We start from the raw sequence: 19,649 nt of genomic DNA, 5'->3' as shown, positions 1-19,649 counted from the left end.
AAACCAGCTCTCAGGGAGATATAGTAGCACCTTGCCCAAAGCCATAATTAAGTGGCAAAGCCAGGATTGAATGTGATGTCCCCCAATACCCAGTTCAATGCCCTTCCCACTGCACCATGATGCTACTTTTTATTCAAGGTTCCTTTATTACAGTTCCCCAAAGGTACCTGATTTCTAGGCCATTTTGAGAGAGCTCAGGAAGAAATTAGATACATACAACAGAGCCAGGAGAAAGACATTTAACTTTTTAATTTCGTTAGTGGCAGACAGACACAGTACTTAGAACAAGTGAACATGGCAGACAGCTATTAGAAAACAAGGTTATATGGTCCTTTGACATCTTGGTGATGAACAACAGAGGTACCCAGCTCTTCATTCTCTTCCCTTCATCTTCCACAGTTCACCCTATGTTATCATGGGAATCTGGAGCACAGCCAAAGGTTATATACTGGGAGAATCCTCTGGGAGATTGCTGTCCTGCTTCCCTTGTAATCTGCCAAATGATCAGAGGGAGCCACAGCAAAGGGTGATACTGGTCATTTTATACTACTGCCAGTGACAATTCTCCTGCAAAAGGCTGTTTGACTATTCCAATTAAGCTGATCTTAGCCCTCTCTTGATGTAGAGAAAAAAGTACTATACTTGGGATCAGAAAAACTGGGGTTGTGTTCCCCCTGGATAGTAGCTATGTGACTGACCTCTCTGAGACCTATTTTCCTCCTCTCTGAGATTATTTCCCCCATTTGTAAAGGAAGATGGTGATAATCCTACTGCTTAATTCACAAACTGGTTGTGAACATGGCAGCAGTTTGGAAACCTGAAGGTGCTACATCAAGGTGAGTACTTAGGAGTCATACAAGGTTAGAGGTGATTTGGATTCCAGCCATAAACTCAAGTCTTAATTGTAATTCCCTTAGATTTTAAAGTCACCATGGCCTGTAGGTTTGAGTTTTATATCCCAAGATCCATACCTCTTGTCAGTAGGGTATCCCCACTTCCCTGTCCATGCTGCCCAAGTCATGGGCAGAAAGTCCAGGAAACAGTGCTATTAAGAAAAAAAATGCTTCCAACCTTATGAGCACAGTAAAGCTTTTAAAAGACATTTTTCTGTAATGATGGGTGGAGATGATAGGACAACACTAACAAAATTCTCAGGAACATAGTCATAGATGGCTGCCTTGGTCCTTTTCCTTTCCAGTTGGAGGGCTCCAAGTTTAAGGAGTCATGAACCAGGAAATGATAGGGCCTGGAAAACCTAGGATCATGCAATTCAAGCCAATGGTAGTCACCGATAATCCTCAGGAATACAAAAAATAACCAGAAGGATCTCAGTGTTGCTAATAGCTAGCAAGAAACAGGAAATTTTTTTTAAAATAAAAGTTTGGGATTGCACTAGCTCAGCAGTGAGAAAGATCCATAGCATACTTTCTTACTCCATTTTTTTTAAAGGTAATACAAATACAGACAAAACTTATATTTTATTTTTGGCAAACAACTGTCTAAGCAGGCCAGTAAGACCTTTTTGTCTCATTCAGGTTTGTCAGTGACCAGTAAGTGAATCCCAGTTCCTAAAATAATGGCACTATTCTGGGCCCATATGTAGTTTATTATTAGAATTATATCCTGGTTCACTAGGAATATGAAAAATGGATATTTTACAATGTCCTTCTCCTGGTTGAGACATCCTAGATGTGTGAGTTAGACATGTCAGTGGAAAATGAGCCAAATGGTTTGCATTTCTTTCCTTTGGTAATATGCTTGTTCCCAAAATATCCCTCAGGAAGGTCTTTCAACAGGACTCTTTAATGAAGAAGAAATGTGTGACAGGGAAGAAAAAGTCTATGACCTTTGGGGCTTGAGTCAGAGCAACCAAAACACATTATTTGGCCTGAGTTGCAAATGACCATGGAAACTCTTGGTCTTTTCTCTTTGGAAAGAAAGTCTGTTCTCTTTCTCATTACTGATGACTTTATTCCAATCCTTAGATCAGATTATGTTAGGACAAGGGCTGGTGTTTGGAGAGAGTTCCTTGAATAAGAGATCCTATTCACAGAGTGTTTTACAGATATTATTTCACTTGATGCACTTTCTGGTTGGAGGGGATTGCTATTGTTTGTCCTTCCTTCTCAGAGGACCATGACAGCAGGGAGGTGATGCCCTGACATGTGAGTGCTTTGGATTTAAATAAGGGAGGGGGGAATAGAGTCTCCAGCCTCACTTTCTCCTCCGGAGCCATCAGGGTCTAGTGGCCAGATATAGGTCAGATGACTGGAGATGGCCCTGGATGCAGTGGGAGACCTTGGCCTTTTTAAGCTGAGATCTTTCACAGTTCTCAATGTGACTGAAGCATTGGCCATTCTGTGATTAAGCCTAGTAAGAGATGAGGCAAAAAAAAATGACTTCTTTCACCTATTCAAAAATAAAAAATCAATCTGAGCCGAAAAGACTCTCAGGGCTTTTTGGCCAAAACAGAAGCAATGGCTATTTATATACTCTGAGCAATAGGGTCCAGATAATGACCATGAGCATTTTACTGTTGGCCAATCCAAGGACAGCCAGAGTGACTTAGTTGGAGGAGAACATAAGAGGTGGAGGTGGATGGTGTTTTGTTTGGTGGTAGTTACTTTTGCAAATATTTTCAAAGATATTTATGCTTCTTTCTTGCAAATATACTTCATTTTTTTTTAAATGGCAAGAAGTCTTTTTTCTAGCACTGCTGGGAACTTAAGACTAGTTAGTTCAATACATTAAAAGCTGTAAATACTAAGCAGATGTTGAGTCCCTCACTTCTTGCTCATAGGGGAGTGAAGCTAACTAGTGCTCTGGCTTTCACACAGGCCCTAATTCTACATATTCTACCCCCAGAATGTCTGCTTCCTCGATCAGCCAACACTTTGTCCTAGAGTTAGTTGATGAATGTAGCAAGAAAGAGACACTGTCAGTATTTCTTTGTGTCTTGATGGAGGTTAGTTTATCTCTCATACACACACAGACATCAGCTCAAATTTCTCTGCATTTTAACATCTGACCATATTCTTTTCTGTTATTTCCTGATACTTAGCTAGATAACATATAATCCATATTTAAATGAGATGATTAGTGCTGAAGGGCTATGTTAACTATGAGAAGGTCCCTGATTGAGGGGGGTCTCTTTCACATAGAACCTTATGATTAATTAAGTCCCATACTTTTTTTTTTCCTGGACAGAATTCTCCACTTTATGCTCAGATAGATTAAAGACATTCCAATTCCCCTTTATTAGTTTTCTAAGATGAAAGGACCTCACCCCAATTCCTACATTTTCTATAGTGTGGCAAGGAGGAGAAAAAGAATTAAATATAATAAGAATTCACAACTATATAGTGTTTTCCTCACAGCAATCCTGTGAGGTAGGCCATATTTATATAGGTAATGTAAATACTATTACCCCCTTTATCCACTGAGGCTCAGAAAGGTAAAGTCATCTGCCAATGGCCACACAGTATCATTGCTGGGATTTGAAACCGGATCTGTCTTAGTCTAAGTCCTGTATTCTTTGTACTACATTAAAGTATAAACCCCCCAATGCTAAGTGTTCTACCCTAGCGCTTTGGGCTTTTGTAAATGGGGGTGCAGATAGGTGAGAACTACTATCTGAGCTTTCTAAATGGAGGGTTCAGAAGCACATGGCACAGAACCCATATGCAGAGCAGTTGATTAATGTTGTAGAGAGGATGGAGCAGATTTCACAGGTTGTTGTTCTCACCATCTTCTGGGTCTTTGGCTTGTGCCAGCTTCTCATTATGTTCCCTTCTTACCCTTCAGATAAAAAGAGGAAAAGGTTTAAGTCTTGAATGGGAAAAGGAAATGCCTGAATAAAAAAAAAAACAACACAGCAAACCCAAAACACATTACTGATTTGAATGATCTACTAATGATGCTACTGCTTTCTTTTGAGAGAGGTGAGAAGCATTCATCTTCCTTAAAACCCTATTTCTTCACTCTAGATGGAGAACTACAAATAGTGGTTCTGTTAGAATTTCTAGCTGACACATTTCTCAAAATTTACCAGGCTTTGCCTTTTCTAGGAGTGACTTACTTTTCTCTGTTGAATATAATGAATTCCTTCTGAACTGATTCAAGGTGCTCTTGAAGAAGGCAAGTCTGCCAGATGGAAAAAAGAAAAGGGAGATTAGCAGACAGGATCCACAATCAAGCAACAGATATTTCCCAAGTGCTTATCATACTCAGTAGGATCAGTCACAAAGCTTAGAGTTGGAAGGACCCATTGAGATCATGTAAAATGAAACCCAAAGAGCATCATTCACCAAAGCTCATATTGGGAGATATCAGCCAGAATCTGAATTCAAAACTTCTACTTTAGCCAAAAAAAGATAAATTCAGAAAGTATTTATGGGGAGATGACAATGGATGTCCACAGTTCAGCTACCACCCTTCTGACATATTAAATAAATCACTTAAACTCTCAGGGCTCTAGGCAACTCTCAACTAGTTGGAGGGAAGGTACCAATCTGCACTGGTAGAGGGAGCTTCTTCACCTGGGAGTTCTCTCTACTACTAAAGTCACAGCTCCTGTCCTAGAAGGGTGGAAAGAATTTTATTTTTAAAAAAATGATAGCTTTTTATTTTCAAAATATATGCAGAGATAATTTTCAACATTTGCCCTTACAAAACCTTGTGTTCCAAATTCTCTCTCCCTTCCTTCCCTCCACCTCCTCCTTTAAACATGCAATTCTGGAAGGAAGCTTAAAGACCACTTTATCCCAAATCCCCATTTGACAGAAAAGGAAACTGAGATTCAGAGAAGAAATTGACTAGTCACTCAGTCATATGAGTAATTAAAAAGTGTCGAAGTATAGGATTCACATTCAAGATTGCTGAGTGTTCTTTTAACTATTCCATATTGCCTTTTACTTAGCTCTAAATTATGACCTCTATTTATGTGTCAAATTTTCTAGGAGAGCTTAAAGCATTTTTTCCCAGTTGTGAAACTGAATAGCTGATTTGGGTAGGAAGTTACATACATTTCTGTAAGAGTAAGATCCTGTCCCCTATAAAGCTCCCAAGAGAAATGCTAGCTCAACTGGGATAGCTACATCCAAAAGAGGTAACCAAGAACCTGGCAGAGGGCAAAAGCAGCAAGAGAATCAGAATCAGAACCATTGCACTCTTATCTGGCAAAGAAAAGGGGAGCAATACTCCAAGTCAGCAGAGCAATCACCACCTCTCTAGGCTGTGTTGGAAAGACTTGTTTAGGTGGCTGTTCAACCTGGATGGCAGTGAGTATCTGCTGAAAGACCATCAGCTATTTACCCCAGAATGAAATCAGAAATGATAATTGCCTTGGAGGAAAACAGGTCTGAAATTATGCTCCAAAAGGCATCATGTGAGGGTCTCTTCTGCATCCCACCACACATTTCCTATCCCATGGTGAAAGGCTCAGATGTTCTACCGCATGGCCCAGAACCATCTCTTTCCTCTGGGATCACATTTAATTCCTTCTGACTGTTCACTCCAACCACTGTGACATTCATTTATCAGGGACTTTTAAAAGTACTTTGGCTCCAGTGAAGAGACTATTAACTATGTCCGAGTGGGTTATTGTATAAAGTACCTGCTTGAAAGATCTTAACCTTGAGAAGTGCTCAACAACCATGGGGCCTAGGAGGAATGAGTTTCCTAGAGCAAAAGTTTTGGATGTTTACCAAAAAACGTTTCCCTAAACTACTTTTGAGAACTCAAGTTATTCCTTAGAGAAAATTTGGTTCCAGAGTTATCCTTTGTCAACTTCTTACCCTTTAAATAATAAATATTCAAACTGGAAACTGAGTGGATGCCCATCAGTTGGAGAAAGGCTGAATAAATTGTGGTATATGAATGCTATGGAATATTATTGTTCTGTAAGAAATGACCAGCAGGATGAATACAGAGAGGCTTGGAAAGAATTACATGAACTGATTCTGAGTGAAATGAGCAGAACCAGAAGATCATTATACACAGCAACAACAACATTATATAATGATCAATTCTGATGGACATGGCTCTCTTTAACAATGAGATGATTCAGGCCAGTTCCAATGATCTTGTGATGAAAAGAGCCATCTATACCCAGAGAGAGGACTGTGGGAACTGAGTGTGGATCACAACAGGGTATTTTCACTTTTTTTTTTTGTTGTTTGCTTGCATTTTGTTTTCTTTCTCATTTTTTTTTCCTTTTTGATCTGATTTTACTTGTGCAGCATGGTATTTATGGAAATATGTATAGAGACTGTACATGTTTAATATATATTGGATTACTTGCTATTTAGGAGAGGGGATGAGAGGAAGAAAGGGAAAAAATTTGGAATACAAGGTTTTGCAAGGGTAACTATTGAAAATTATCCATGTATATATTTTGAAAATAAAAAGCTTTAATTAAAAAAGAATATAAACAGATAAGCCATAGTAAAATATATGTATATTCAGATCTTTTGTTTTTATATCACCTTCCTTGATGAGCATATTTGTCTTCCCTTCCTTACATAGGGATTGTAAATGTAGCAACCTTTGTAGGAAGGAATAAAAATGAGAAAAAAAAGCTGTTCAGCAAAATTTACTAAAACTTAAACTGAGTCTGACAATATATATAATGTTATATTTTAGGCTTCCACCTCTGCAAAGGGAAGGACGTCCATTCTCTTTTTTTAAATGGATAAAGTTTGGCTATCATAATTCACAACTCAACCTCTCATTTTATATCTAGCAATAAGCCAAAAGGGAGATCTTAGATTATCCACTTACTTTTCCAACTTAGAAGACAATCAGAAATTCTAGAGACAAAAAAACTGTACTCACTAGGCTGTCAAAGAGTGATTTAGTTAAAAGACTAGTAGAGAAGTAGAGCTCTCAGGAACTCTTGGCAGAGGCAGCAAAGAAAGGTTCTAAGAATTATTGTAGGAGACTTCTGAAGGGTCAAAACAGAAATATGAGTATTCAGAAGAAAAGAGAGAGGAAATGCAGGTAAGAAAAAGGCCTGACAGACTTGTACAAGTAAAGGAAAGTGGGGAAGAAAAATGGAAAACAGGATGATAACAGTGGAAATAGCACTAGACTTTGATTCAAATACTGTCTGCTACTTATTACTGATGTGATTTTGGGCAAATCACTTCTCTGCTTTTAGTTTCCTCATCTACAGATAGAGACAACTAGGTGATGCTGTGAATGGAATCAGGAAGAACTGAGGGCAAAAATGGCCTTAGACACTTAATAGCTCTGGGGAAGTCCTCTCTTTGTCTCATTTTCTTCAACCATAATGGGGACTAATAATAGTACTTAATTCCCAGAATTGTTGTGTGGATCGAATAGATAATATTTATAAAGCACTTAGTGCAGTACCTAATAAATGCTGAGTGAAGGAAGTGGAGGAGAGTAGAAGACTTCTAATAAAGTCCCTTCCAAGTTCTAAATCCAGGATACCATAAAAAAGGAAATAAAAATGAAAAGATCTAATGAGAAAGAAGGATGTTGAAGAAATTACTAAATTGTATTAGCCAAACCAGGGAATGATGATTTGGCACCTGGAAATGAAGAGGACCTGAGATACATTAAATGAAGCTTATCTTAATCTGGTGATTTCTGGTCCAAGTGGAAAAACTAGTGCTTCTGGAGGCAGAAAATCTCGATTGAAATCTCACCTTTGCCATTTACTATTTCTCTGACTTTGAGCAAATCATTTAATCTCCACAGGCCTTAGTTTCCTCATTTGTAAAAGGGACAAAGGTGATATTAGATAAAATGGCCCCTTCTAACTGTAAATCTATTACTGTGATCTGAGTTTCAGAGAAAAAGTATGTGAAGGAGAGGGAGAAGAGATGGTTTGGAGCAGGGATCAAGGGGTTTGAACTGTATTGTCCTCAATGGGCAGAAGGAGTGAGTGGAATTGTAAGGCTTTTTAAAAATATGAATTTCAAAAAAATAATCAAAATTTTGAGAGAAATAAAATATGGGAAATGTGCTAATTGAAAAGAAGCAATAAATTCATTTTCAGTGGGGGTAAAGGAGGGAGGAAGGTGAAGGACCTCTAAGAAAAAACAAAGTTTATTTTAAATGAATTTTTATTTTATCTTATTTATTATACTCTGAAACTCTATAGCTCACAGATTTATAGTTGTTTGTTTATTAATGTAAGACTATATATATTTTTATATATATACATATATGTGTGTGTGTGTGTGTTACTATTAAGTTAGCATTTTCAGTCAATGTGGTTTTAAACATTAAATTTTTGAGACCCCTCGTATTTAATCTGGGATCACTGATCATTTCGTTCAAATATTTTTTTCATGTAAATTGCAGACTTTCTCTTTCAGATTCAGATTTCACAGCAGATGGGAGGGGAGGAAGATGCTTTCAAGGCATCCTCTAGGCTCTGCCAGGTCCTGGGCAACTTGTGCTCAGTGGGGAATACAAAGATGCAGTAGAAGACAGATCTCTTCCATCAAGGAGCTTGGAGAGACAAACACTTCACACAAACAAAGGAGAGTTAAGTGACAACACAGGCAGTATGTGATCATGGGTTATGTGGCTAGCAAGACCTTAAAAATATGTTTGTAAAAAAAATCCAAAACACTTTGTGGGAGTGTTATAAAATATTCAGATTGCCCCAACAGCTCATAAAGGGCTGACCTTTAAAGATTTTCTTTTTTAAAAAAAGAATAGAACAATAGTGTGTCTTTAATTAAAAGGTTTTTTTCATCTCCACAAGGTTATGTGAGGGCTTTTTCCCCCCTTAATGAGGACCCCTATTGACTGAAAAGTCTCATTTTTAATGAGATTCTTTTAACAGGAGAATTTAGTTAAAGGCACTTCCTTAATATATTAAAAAAAAGTTTTTTTTTGTGTGTATAATAGGCACCTTTGATAGATGGCAACCTGATGCAGTGGAGAGAATATTTCCAATTTTTCCTTCGTATAGCTTATTTATATCTAATCATTTGAATGTTTAGCTGTGATCTTGAGAATAAAGGCTGTCCTTTGCCCAGTGTTTGGCACAGTACATGGCACATAATAGGTACCTAATAAATTCACGGAATGTTTGACTTAAAGTCAGAAGAGAATTGAGTTTGAATTTTGCCTCTGAAATTACTAGCTTGGACAACTGTGAGCCCATCATCTTCTCTGAGCCCAAGTATCCCTTTCTGAGGAGACAAGGCAGTGCAGTGAATAGAGAGCACTGGGCTTCTAATCAATGGAAGGCTCATCTTTATGAATTCAAATCCTGAGACACCTCCCAGCTCTGTGACCCTGGACAAGACACTTAACCCTATTTGCCTCAATTTCCTCATCTGTAAAATGAGCTGGAGGGGAAAATGGCAAGCCATTGCTGTATCTTTAACAAGCAAACCCAAAATTGAGTCAAGAAGCATCATACACAACTGAAATAACTCAACAACAAAAATCCCCATCAGAGAAATAAGGATTAGGATTACCTATAGTGTCTATGTTGGGAGGTGGATTGTGAGGGCCAAATGAAGTATAAATCTAAAATAAATCATAAGCATTTCATATAAAATAAGCTATATTATCATTATTAGAATATTAGGCTTGGAGTCATGAATTTAAATTCCAGCTCTGCTACTTGTTGAATGATTTGAAGCAATCAGTTTTCCCTTTCTTGGTTTCCATTTCTTCTTCTAAATTAAAGGTATTAAAAGAGATGGCCTGATGGTCCCTTCTACCCTGACATTATGTGATTCTGTGAAATTGCAAACAAAGCCTGTTTTCTTATGACTAAAAGTTTCCATTTCTAGAGCACTTTAAGATTTGCACTTCCCATAATAGTATTTTATTTGAATCTCACGGCAACCTTCTGAGATAGGTACTCTAGGTCCCTCTATCCCTATTTTACAGACTAGGAAACTGAGGCACAGAGAAGTTGTGAGCCTTATGCAGTTAATTTGAGTGAAAAAGAATCATGTTGAGAATGCCTATTGTAATTCTGTTGAGGAGGCCTGGAGGGATCAGGGAGAAGATAAATTATTCTAGCATGGCAAAAGTTCCTTAGGCACAGACTCTTTCCCCTGTAGCTGAGAACAAAGATTCAAAGGTTGGGTATCAGGAGACAGCTGGATGCCACTAAAATGTTCACGCTTGGGTTGCTCCTTTCCACATTCATGGCTTAAAATTGAATTTTCCTGTTAAGTGTAAGGTATTTTTTTTTTTTTTTTTTTTTTTAAAGAAAATGTGATTCTTAAGCAGTGGAGCTCAGCACAAGCAGTTTTAATCCTTCACATATGAGTCTGGAGGCAAACCCTATTCTTGTTTTAAATGTTCAATTCAGTTCCAGGAAAGTAGCCCCATTGACTAAGACCCGGTGGGGCGTAGAAGATGGGGAATAGCTTAGGACAGATCAGATCCTGGCTTTCTGGCCCTGGCACGTGTATATGTGTATTTCTCATGGTTTCTTTCCATCATTCTTGAAGAGGACCAAAGTGACTCCATACCTTGGAGTCAACTTACAGTGAGTGCAATGCTCTATCACAGGTCAGGCACAAAGAGTCCCTATAAACATTTGGGGTGGATTCTCTAAATTTGCACATCTCCAGTTTCTTCTGAGCTAATTCACTTCTGTTTGCTCATAGAGCACTTCTCTGATGAGGAAAATATAGGAGACAAAAACTATTAATTAGATTGACTACCAGACTGAAGGTCTACAGTGCCATTGTGCTGACTCCACTGTAAGCCTGTGAAGCCAGGAAACTGAATCACTTCCGTTTGAATTATCTTAGGAATATTCTGAAGATCCCCTGGCAAGCCAAGGTACCAGACAGTTTGAGATGGCGCCAATAATACAGGGATGTCCCTAGGTGACAAGAGGTGTTGTGAGAGTCAAATGAGACAGCAAAACCAAAGGCATTTTGAAAAATATAAAGCACCATGAAATTTACGGGGTTGTTTCTAATTTATCCCCTCTTGTTATTTCTTATTAGGGAATTTTTGCAAGATTTTTGTACCATTTAGAAATTACTTTTTATAAATCTGAAATTTGAAGGGGTTTTTCTAATTTATCCCCTTTTGTTATTTCTTATTAGGAAACTTTTGCAGGATCTTTGTACCATTTAGAAGTTAGTTTTTATAAATCTGAAATTTTAAGGGTTTTTTTTCTAATTTATTCTCTCTTGTTATTTCTTATGAGAGAACCTTTGCAGAATCCTTGTACCATTCAGAAGTTACTTTTTATAAAAATCTGCTTTATTTCTTCTTTAAACAATGTGCTTTTCAAGGGAGGGCTCTGTGTTATATCAATTGAACTGTACAAATGTTTAATTAAATTCCTTAGGCTCTGTGTAAGGCATGGTGCTGGGGCCTGATAATACAAGGGCAAAAATAAGACTCCTTGCCTGCCCTTGAGGAGTTTACATTTTCCTGAGGAGAGTACTGATATAAATAGATAAGTAAATAAAAATTAATTTGAGGGAAGAGAGTAGGGTAAGTTGAGGCAAGTTCTGTGGAGAAGATGATAGCTGAGCTGAACCTTGAAGAAAGATAAGAATTTGGGGAGGTGAAGATAGGGAGGGCGTCCATTCCTGGTGTGGGTGATGGAATGACAAATTCAGGATGTAGTTTAATAATAGGAAATAAATTGGGAAAACTAACTTGGAGCCAGATTGTAGAGGGCTTTTAAAGGCCAGGAAGCAGAACTTGTATTTTGACCACTGAGGGTTTTTGAGGAGGGTAGTCATGGTTAAACTAGTGTCCTAAAAAAATAATGTAGCCAGGTAGCTAAGTGATGCAATGGATGGAGCGCTAGAAGACCTGCGTTCAAATCCAGCCTGACATTTACTAGTTGTCTGATCCTGAGCAAGTCCCTTAATTTCTGTTTGCTTTAGTTTCTTTATCTCTAAAATGGGGATAATAACAGCATCTCACGGTTGTGAAGAGCAAATGAGATAATAATTGTAAAGTACTTAGTATAGTGCCTAACACACAGTAAGCACTATATAAATATTAATTATTATTATTATTATGTTGGTGGTTGGTGGAGGATGGGTTGGAGAGAAGAAGCTGGAAGAAAGGAGATTAATTAAGAAATTACTGAGATAGGCCAGGCAAGAAGTGCTAAGACCTGAGCTAAGGTAGAGTGAGTGGGAAGGAGAAAATAAATGCAGGGGATTTGAAGGAATTTAAAAATTTGGCAACTGTTCAGATATAGGGTATGGAGGAGAGGGAAGAGTCAAAACTGATTTTTAGGTTTTTTTCAGTGAGTAGGAGGAGGATGGGGCCCTCAATAGAAATGGGAAAGTTTGGAAGAGTATCCGCTTTAGTGAAGGGAAATTCCATTTTGTACATACTAAATTTAAAATGCCCAAGAGAATATGTTCAACAGGCATTTGGTGATGCATACCTAGAATTAAATAGAGAGATAAGAACTGGATATATAGATTTAGGCATCACCAGTAAAAAAATGAAAATGAAACTCATGGGAACTGTTGAAATTATCCAGAGAGTGAAACAAAAGGTTTCAGAACACAGCCTTAAAAAATTTCTCTAATGACAGGCCAGAATGGTAGAAGGCAAATGAAAAGAGAATAATCTCACAGAAATCAAGAGAAGAGAAAGTTTCAAGGAAGAGGTAGACAGCAGCAAAAATTATAGGAAAGCCAAATGGATAAAAAAAAATCACTAGATTTAGCATTAAAGAGTTAGTTAATTTCTCTCACAAATATTATCAAATTTATTATATAATATATCATAATAAACTCAAAATGTATACATAAACAAAAGATCAAATTGGAAACAAATTAGAGAAGGAAAGAACCTACATCTCACAATTATGGAGGAGCAAGAATTCTTAACAAAACAAAAATAGAGAGGATCACAAAAGATAAAATGAACAATTTTGATTACATAAAATCAAAAGGCATTTGCACAAGTAATGTAGTCAGAATTAGAAAGGACAAATAATTGGAGGAAAAATTCTTTGTAGGGATTGACATTAGTACAGAGAGAAGAATCATATCTTGTTTGGAGACTGGAGCAAAAATTGTACAGAATGGGGAATGATGAGAGGGATTTATAAAATAAGGAAGTATAAAATAAAGGATAAGGACTTCACAGTGAATTACCCCGATTTACCCAGTATAAGGCAAGATCTCTGCATAGAGGGAAAGGAATATAAGTGGAGTAGGAGGATTACAGAGAAAAGAGCAAGGTTGGGACATATTGTAGGAAGTATAGGAAAGGTCCAATAAAGGAACAATAAAAGAACTGTCAAGCAGCCAAGAGCCAAGTTGAGATGAGATAGCATAATTTGTTTTGCTAGCATGAATTCTCTAGAAATGTTCTTTTAAAAAGAACCTTCCAGCCAAATGCTCTGTATATTGGAAGTACTACATAAATTATAATTGAATAAATGGACATAATATTGTTAAGTGCAGACGGATGTGTTGGAACTAGCTGGAACCAATAGTTAAATTTTCAGCCAGATTATTTACATCTTGGAAATCAGCAAATACTACATATCAGGGCTTGGTTTGTTGTTTTGTTGATTGTCTAGACTTAAGAAACAGAAAAAATTTAAATAACAGATTAAAATTAAAAGTCACTTTGATTATTATAAATACTCAAATGAAGGACATCTGAAGGAAAACTATCTGCATACAGAGAAAGAATGCATTTATATATACATATATAGAGAAAGCATTTATATATATGTATGTATATATATATATGCATGTGCATGCACACTATATATTTGTATTTATGTCTAATGGTAGCCATTTCTAGGGTGGTTGGTGGGAGGGGGGAAAAGGGGGAAAAGAAATATACATGATAACTTTATTATATGTTTAAAAAGAATAGCAAGTTTTACATAATATATTTGCAGTTTCAGGTGCAATAATACTGTGTTATGGAAATGCTTGTTTTATTCCATGAATTAAAAATTAAGTAAGCAAAAAATATTTAAAAAGAATATTGTGTGTATATTTTTTTTTCCTGGAAAGCTAAGTTGTTAAATATTTGTCAGCACTTCTTTAGTCATGGACTACCCCAACTTCATTTTTAGCAAACACAACTTACTGAAATAAAAGATTTATGGGATAAACCATAAGGCAGGCTACTCAGTTGACAAGCACACTAGGAACTTTAAATGACCATTTAGGGCATCATGATTTTTCTTGTGTGCCCCAAGGAGTAGGGGCTGAGATATGTGGGTTCTGTTGCTCACCTGGGACGAGTCACATTTCCTACTATCTTTCTCTTTCTTTGCCAGTCGTTTCTTTTTCTTATGAAGAGGTTTAGACTCTAAAATCATTTCTTCAAGTTCAAAGGTGGGATCGCAGTTCAGTCTGCCTTTCTGTAGGGAATAAAAGAAAAGGTCACCTTTCTTGCTGGACTTAACCTTTTATATCATTTTGCTAATGAGACAGATCTAGGGAATGGACTGAACTAAATCTCAATAAAATCGGCCCAAGATAATAAAGAGAGCAGAGCTCCTGCTGCATGTTTTTTATAATTTATTGCCTCCTTCCATGGCATAATGGGTTCATCATTCTTTATGCTTATATTTTATTCTCTGTCTTTTAATAAGCCCACCATGAATAGAAGGGAAACAAATGTTTTTTTTCCCCCTAAATTACATTTTATCTTTCTTGTTGGTGGACTTTTGGGGTCATTATGGGGTTTTGTTGCTGGAAAAGTACTATAGTGCTAATGAGACTACTCACATAGAGGGCTGTCTTGGGGAAGGAGCAGAAGATTTGGGCTTTAATAGGAAGAGCAATGGGTGTGTAAGCAGAAAACTTGGAATCAAATTCTACCAACTTTGAGTGAACAAGAGCAAGTCACCTTACCTCAACCTCAGTGTTCTCCATTGAAAAATGAGGATTAAGCTGGATGATGTCTAAGGAGCCTTTCAATTCTATGTTACTACTTGGTTAGGTGGTACAGTGGCTAGAGCACTAGGACCTGGAGTTAGGAGGACCTGAGTTCAAACACAGCCTCAGGCTAGTTGTGTGACCCTGAGCAAGTCACTTAACCCTGTTTGCTCAGTTTCCTCCTCTGTAAAATGAGCTGGAGAAGGAAATGGCAAACACTCTAGCATCTTTGCCAAGAAAATCTTAAATAGGGTCACAATGAGTTAGATGCGACTGAAATGACTCAACAACAAAATAATTAACTCACCAGAAAGGGAGCCTACTTCTGGTTTCCACCATATTAAGGAAAATTTATTAGGTTGTTCTTCCTTCTCCCTACAAAGGATTCCTACAAGACTGACCATGGGACATTCTCCAACTCTGTAAGGCTTTATGGCAACAGTAATTCCCCCAAATGTTCTAGAACACACTAGTGTCTTCTTTTTTAACTGCCAGAGTAATTCTCGTCTTTACTACTTATGTCTTCTCAGGTTATCAGTTACAGGCCTATACGCCTAAGCAAATATTTGAAATATGTCTGTCTCTCCAAACTGCAAGCTCCTTCAAAGACAACAGAGTTTCATGGTCTCCCTGTTTATTGATAGTATTTTATTTTTCCAAACATGCAAAGATAGTTCTCAATATTCACCTCTGCAAAACTTTGTGTTCTAATTTTTTTCTCCCTCTCTCTTCCCTTCTTCCCTCCCCAATACTGGAAATAATCTGATAAAGTTCAAAACGTGCAATTCTTCTAAACATTTCTATATTCATCATGCTGTACAAAAAAAAAAATCAGATCAAAAGGGGAAAAAAACATGAGAAAGGGAAAAAAAGACACAAAAAAGACAACAAAAAAGATGAAAATACTATGCTTTGATTCATATTCAGTCCCCATAGGTCTCTCTCTGGATGTGGATACCACTTTTTATCTTAAGTCTATTGGAATTGTTTCGAATCACTTCATTGCTGAAAAGAGCCAAATTCATCACAGTTGATCATGATATATAATCTTATTGTTACTGTATACAATGTTCTGTTGATTCTGCTCACTTTACTTAGCATCTCCAGACTTTTCTGAAATCAGTTTATTCATCACTTCTTATAGAACAATAATTCTATTATATTTATATACCATTATTCATCCATTCCCCAACTGATGGGCATCCTCTCAGTTTCCAGTTCCTTGTCACTACAAAAAGGACTGCTACAAGCATTTTTGCACATGTGGGTCCTTTTCCCTCTTTTATGATTTCTTTGGGACACAGATCCAGTAGAAATCAAAGTGTATGCACATGTTTTATAGCCTTTGGGGCATAGTTCCAAATTGCTCTCCAAAATGACTGGATCATTTTACAACTCCTCCAACAATGCATTAGTGTCCAAGTTTTCCCACATCCCTTCCAACATTTGTCATTATCTTTTATCTCACATTCTCCTCCCTGTTTTTTAATCCTTAAAAGCTCTTGGCACAGAACTGAGTCCAAACCTGATATTCAGTGAACACTAGAGGATCATTAAACATTTGAATTTCTATAGGTCTAAAACTCTATGTGGAGTTAAAGACCCCAAATTCTGAACTTTCACTACATTAAGGGCCTCAAACACTGGCATAAAATGCATTGTCAATGTAATTTTAAACATGACATTAGCATCTTATATACATTTAATCACATAGGTGAATTATATAGAGGCAGCATTAGTATAGTGAATAAAGTACTAAGTTTTGGAGTCAGGAAGAAGGCTCAAATTCTGCCTGTAATATATATTATCTATGTGACACTAAGATTCTTCTTCAATCATATAACCTCTCTGTCTCTCACATGTCCCTCCTGTCCCTAGGATTTAGTAAAGTATAATGGTGGAGCTCCCTCTATCAAGATCCTTCTTGAATTGAATCATACTAATTCCCTCCTGATTTTCATAATATACAATTTTCAAAGCTGTAGGATAGCCTGAGGCAAAAGTTACAAAAATTTACATTGCAACACAACATATGAGTTTTGCCCTATAGAACCCCACTGTAGTGGAATTTATAGACCCTTCAAAACCAGAAAAAAATACACTCTAAACTTGCAACAGATGTTGAAATGAACAGTGTGGGGTGAGGAAGTGGGAAGCTGGACTTCTTTCAGTTGACTTACATTAGGAATGAAAGTTGGAATCAGCCTCTTCTGCAGAACTGCATCCCAATTCACATCAGCCATGTAGGAGCAGTCCTGGACATCTGATAGCTGAGAAAATCTGTGGTCAGGATTTTGTTCAAGCAACTGCCAAGAAAACACAAGAGTTTAGATAATGAAGTGTGTATGGAAAGACTTTGTGGATAATCCCATTGCTAATGACTTCAAATATTTCCCCACTTCCTCCTATCATATATGTCCAAACAGCAACCAACTCATAGAATCAAAGGCTTAGAATTGAAAGAAGTATTAAAACCCATCCAGACCAGAAGTTTAAAACATACTGCTGAGCCCACATTAGTCCCAAGTGTAGCCTGAAGCAGATCAAAGAGTAATTGGAAAATATTGAACAAAATAAGTAAAAATATAACAGAACATAGATAATATTAATAGGTGCTTTTCTAAGTCAATATGCTGCCTTCAGGGATCCTTATGTATGGTTTAATGGTTCATGTTTCTATTTGAGTTTGACACCTTGGATCTGGACCAACTCCCTCATTTATAACTAGCTTTCAGAAGAAGTCTTGCTCATGGTCATTCACTAGTAAGCAATCTGGTCAGTTCTATTGCTATAACATTTCTTGTACCAATACCCTTTCCTCCAAGTGAATTAGGAACTCATTATGAATTGTCATTCCCCTATGCCTAACAAAGACTTCTTCCTCTCATCTCCTTAAGAACTCTTGTCTTCCTTCTAGGATCAACACAAGGCCAGGCTTCTGTCAATAGGACGCTTTTCTTGAGCCTCCTGGTTGTACTGCTCTCTCCTACCTCAAATTATTATATATTTATTTAACTATTTACATATTATAAACTCCAGCAGGATGCAGGCAAGAGCAAGAACAATTTTTAATTTTTTAAAGATTTTTAATTTTTGTCTTTGATTTCCCAATACCTAAAATAATGCTTTGCACAGCTGTTTCAGTCATGTCTGATTTTTTGTGTTCTTATTTGGGGTTTTCGAGGCAAAAATAGGGAATTGCTTGCTATTTCCTTTTCCAGCTCATTTTATAGTTGAGACTGAGGCAAACAGGGTGTGACTTGTCTAGGATCACAAGCTAGTAATATGTTTGAGGTCAGATTTAAATTCATTAAAGAAGATAAATTTTCCTGACTTCAGGCCTGGCACTCTAGCCACTGCACCACCTTGCTGCCCCTTTCCACAAACTAGGCAGCTAAATAATGCTTGGTACATTAAATTGTCAAGACAAAGTAAAATATTGCTATCTTAAAATACAAAAGAGATAGCATTGGATAGAGCTTTATGAGAAAAGAAGCTCTTTCTTTTGCTGGAGATTACCTTTTGCAACTTCTCACCTAAGTTATGCCCATTCTCTTGTTTCCACACCAGAGCCCTAATTAGAAGTATTTGTATCCAGGGATAGTAATATAAAATATTCCTGGTGAAAGCAGCATAAACATTAATGAACAGGCCACTGCTAGGAAAGATGATGGAACAGGCTTGGACCAGAGATAGAATGTCACCACTGACCTATCATGTAATGATTTCCTAGTTTAACAAATCTTTTTTTAAAAATAGTATTTTAGGGGCAGCTGGGTGGCACAGTGGAGAGAGCACTAGCCCTGAAGTCAGGAGGACCTAAGTTCAAATCTGGTCTTAGACACTTAACACTTCCTGGCTGTGTGACCCTGGGCAAGTCATTTAACCCCAATTGCCTCAGTAAATAAATAAATAAATAGTATTTTATTTCTCCAAATATATTCAAAGATATTTTTCAATATTCACCTTTGCAAAACCTTGTGTTCTAAATTTTTCTCCCTCTTTCCCTCCCTTTCCCTTCCCTGAGACAGTAAGCAATCCAATATAAGTCAAACATGCAATTCTTCTAACCATATTTCTGTATTTATCACACTGCCCAATCAAGAAGGAAAAAACCATGAGAAAGAAAAAATAAGCAAACAAACAACAACAAAAAGGGTAGAAATACTATGCTTTGATTCATATTCAGTCCCTAAAGTTTTCTCTCTGGATAGGGATGGCTCTTTCCATTACAAGTTTATTGGAATTGCCTTGAATCACCTCACTGTTAAAAAGAGCCAAGTCCATCACATTAACTAATTATTTTTACTGGATGCTAAGCTCAGCTTTTTTTGTGCAGCTAAAGGATTCTAAGTACTATCATTATTTTTTAAATTTGGGCCCCCTGCTTGCCCACTTTCATCACAAGGGATTGCCTTAAAAGCAACCACAAAACAAAAACAAATTTCCCAATTCAATGGAAATTAAGTTCTACTGATCAACTCCTGTTTGCTTCTTTTATATCAAGCTATTAAAAATTAACTTCCTTCTCCTCTTCAGGAAAGGGTACAAAGCACTATTCCCATAGATAGCAGTGAGTTCAAGGGGAAAATCAATAGGATGTAGTTGAAGTGACAGAGTTTCATAAAGTGAACATATTCCCAATGGCCATCATTCTCAATATGTGAAAAAAGTTCTACTAAAATGAATGTTATCTGGAGTCTTATGATTGTAGTTTTATCTTGAAGTATCTGGATCTGGCTTTCCTCTTTGCCTCTAACTATCCCTGCAAGCCAGGGACTGACTTATCATTCT

General features: G+C 37.1%; 1 protein-coding gene across 2 annotated transcripts in view; it reads right to left on the bottom strand.

The window, feature by feature from the left end:
• Positions 1–224: 224 nt before the first annotated feature.
• The window catches only part of STK32A (serine/threonine kinase 32A), a 144,940-nt gene continuing 125,515 nt past the window's right edge, over positions 225–19,649 (bottom strand). For both annotated transcript variants that reach the window (XM_031953490.1, XM_031953491.1), the window contains exons 10-13: positions 17,036–17,161; positions 14,207–14,335; positions 4,079–4,143; positions 225–3,798 (exon numbers count right to left, since the gene is read on the bottom strand). In XM_031953490.1, coding sequence (XP_031809350.1) covers positions 3,726–3,798; positions 4,079–4,143; positions 14,207–14,335; positions 17,036–17,161 — 393 coding nt within the window. In that variant the 3' untranslated portion in view covers positions 225–3,725. The remainder of the gene's footprint in view (positions 3,799–4,078; positions 4,144–14,206; positions 14,336–17,035; positions 17,162–19,649) is intronic.

This window comes from Sarcophilus harrisii, chromosome 2 (assembly GCF_902635505.1).
Source record: "Sarcophilus harrisii chromosome 2, mSarHar1.11, whole genome shotgun sequence".
Taxonomy (NCBI): domain Eukaryota; kingdom Metazoa; phylum Chordata; class Mammalia; order Dasyuromorphia; family Dasyuridae; genus Sarcophilus; species Sarcophilus harrisii.
This window is presented reverse-complemented; position numbering and strand designations above follow the sequence as displayed.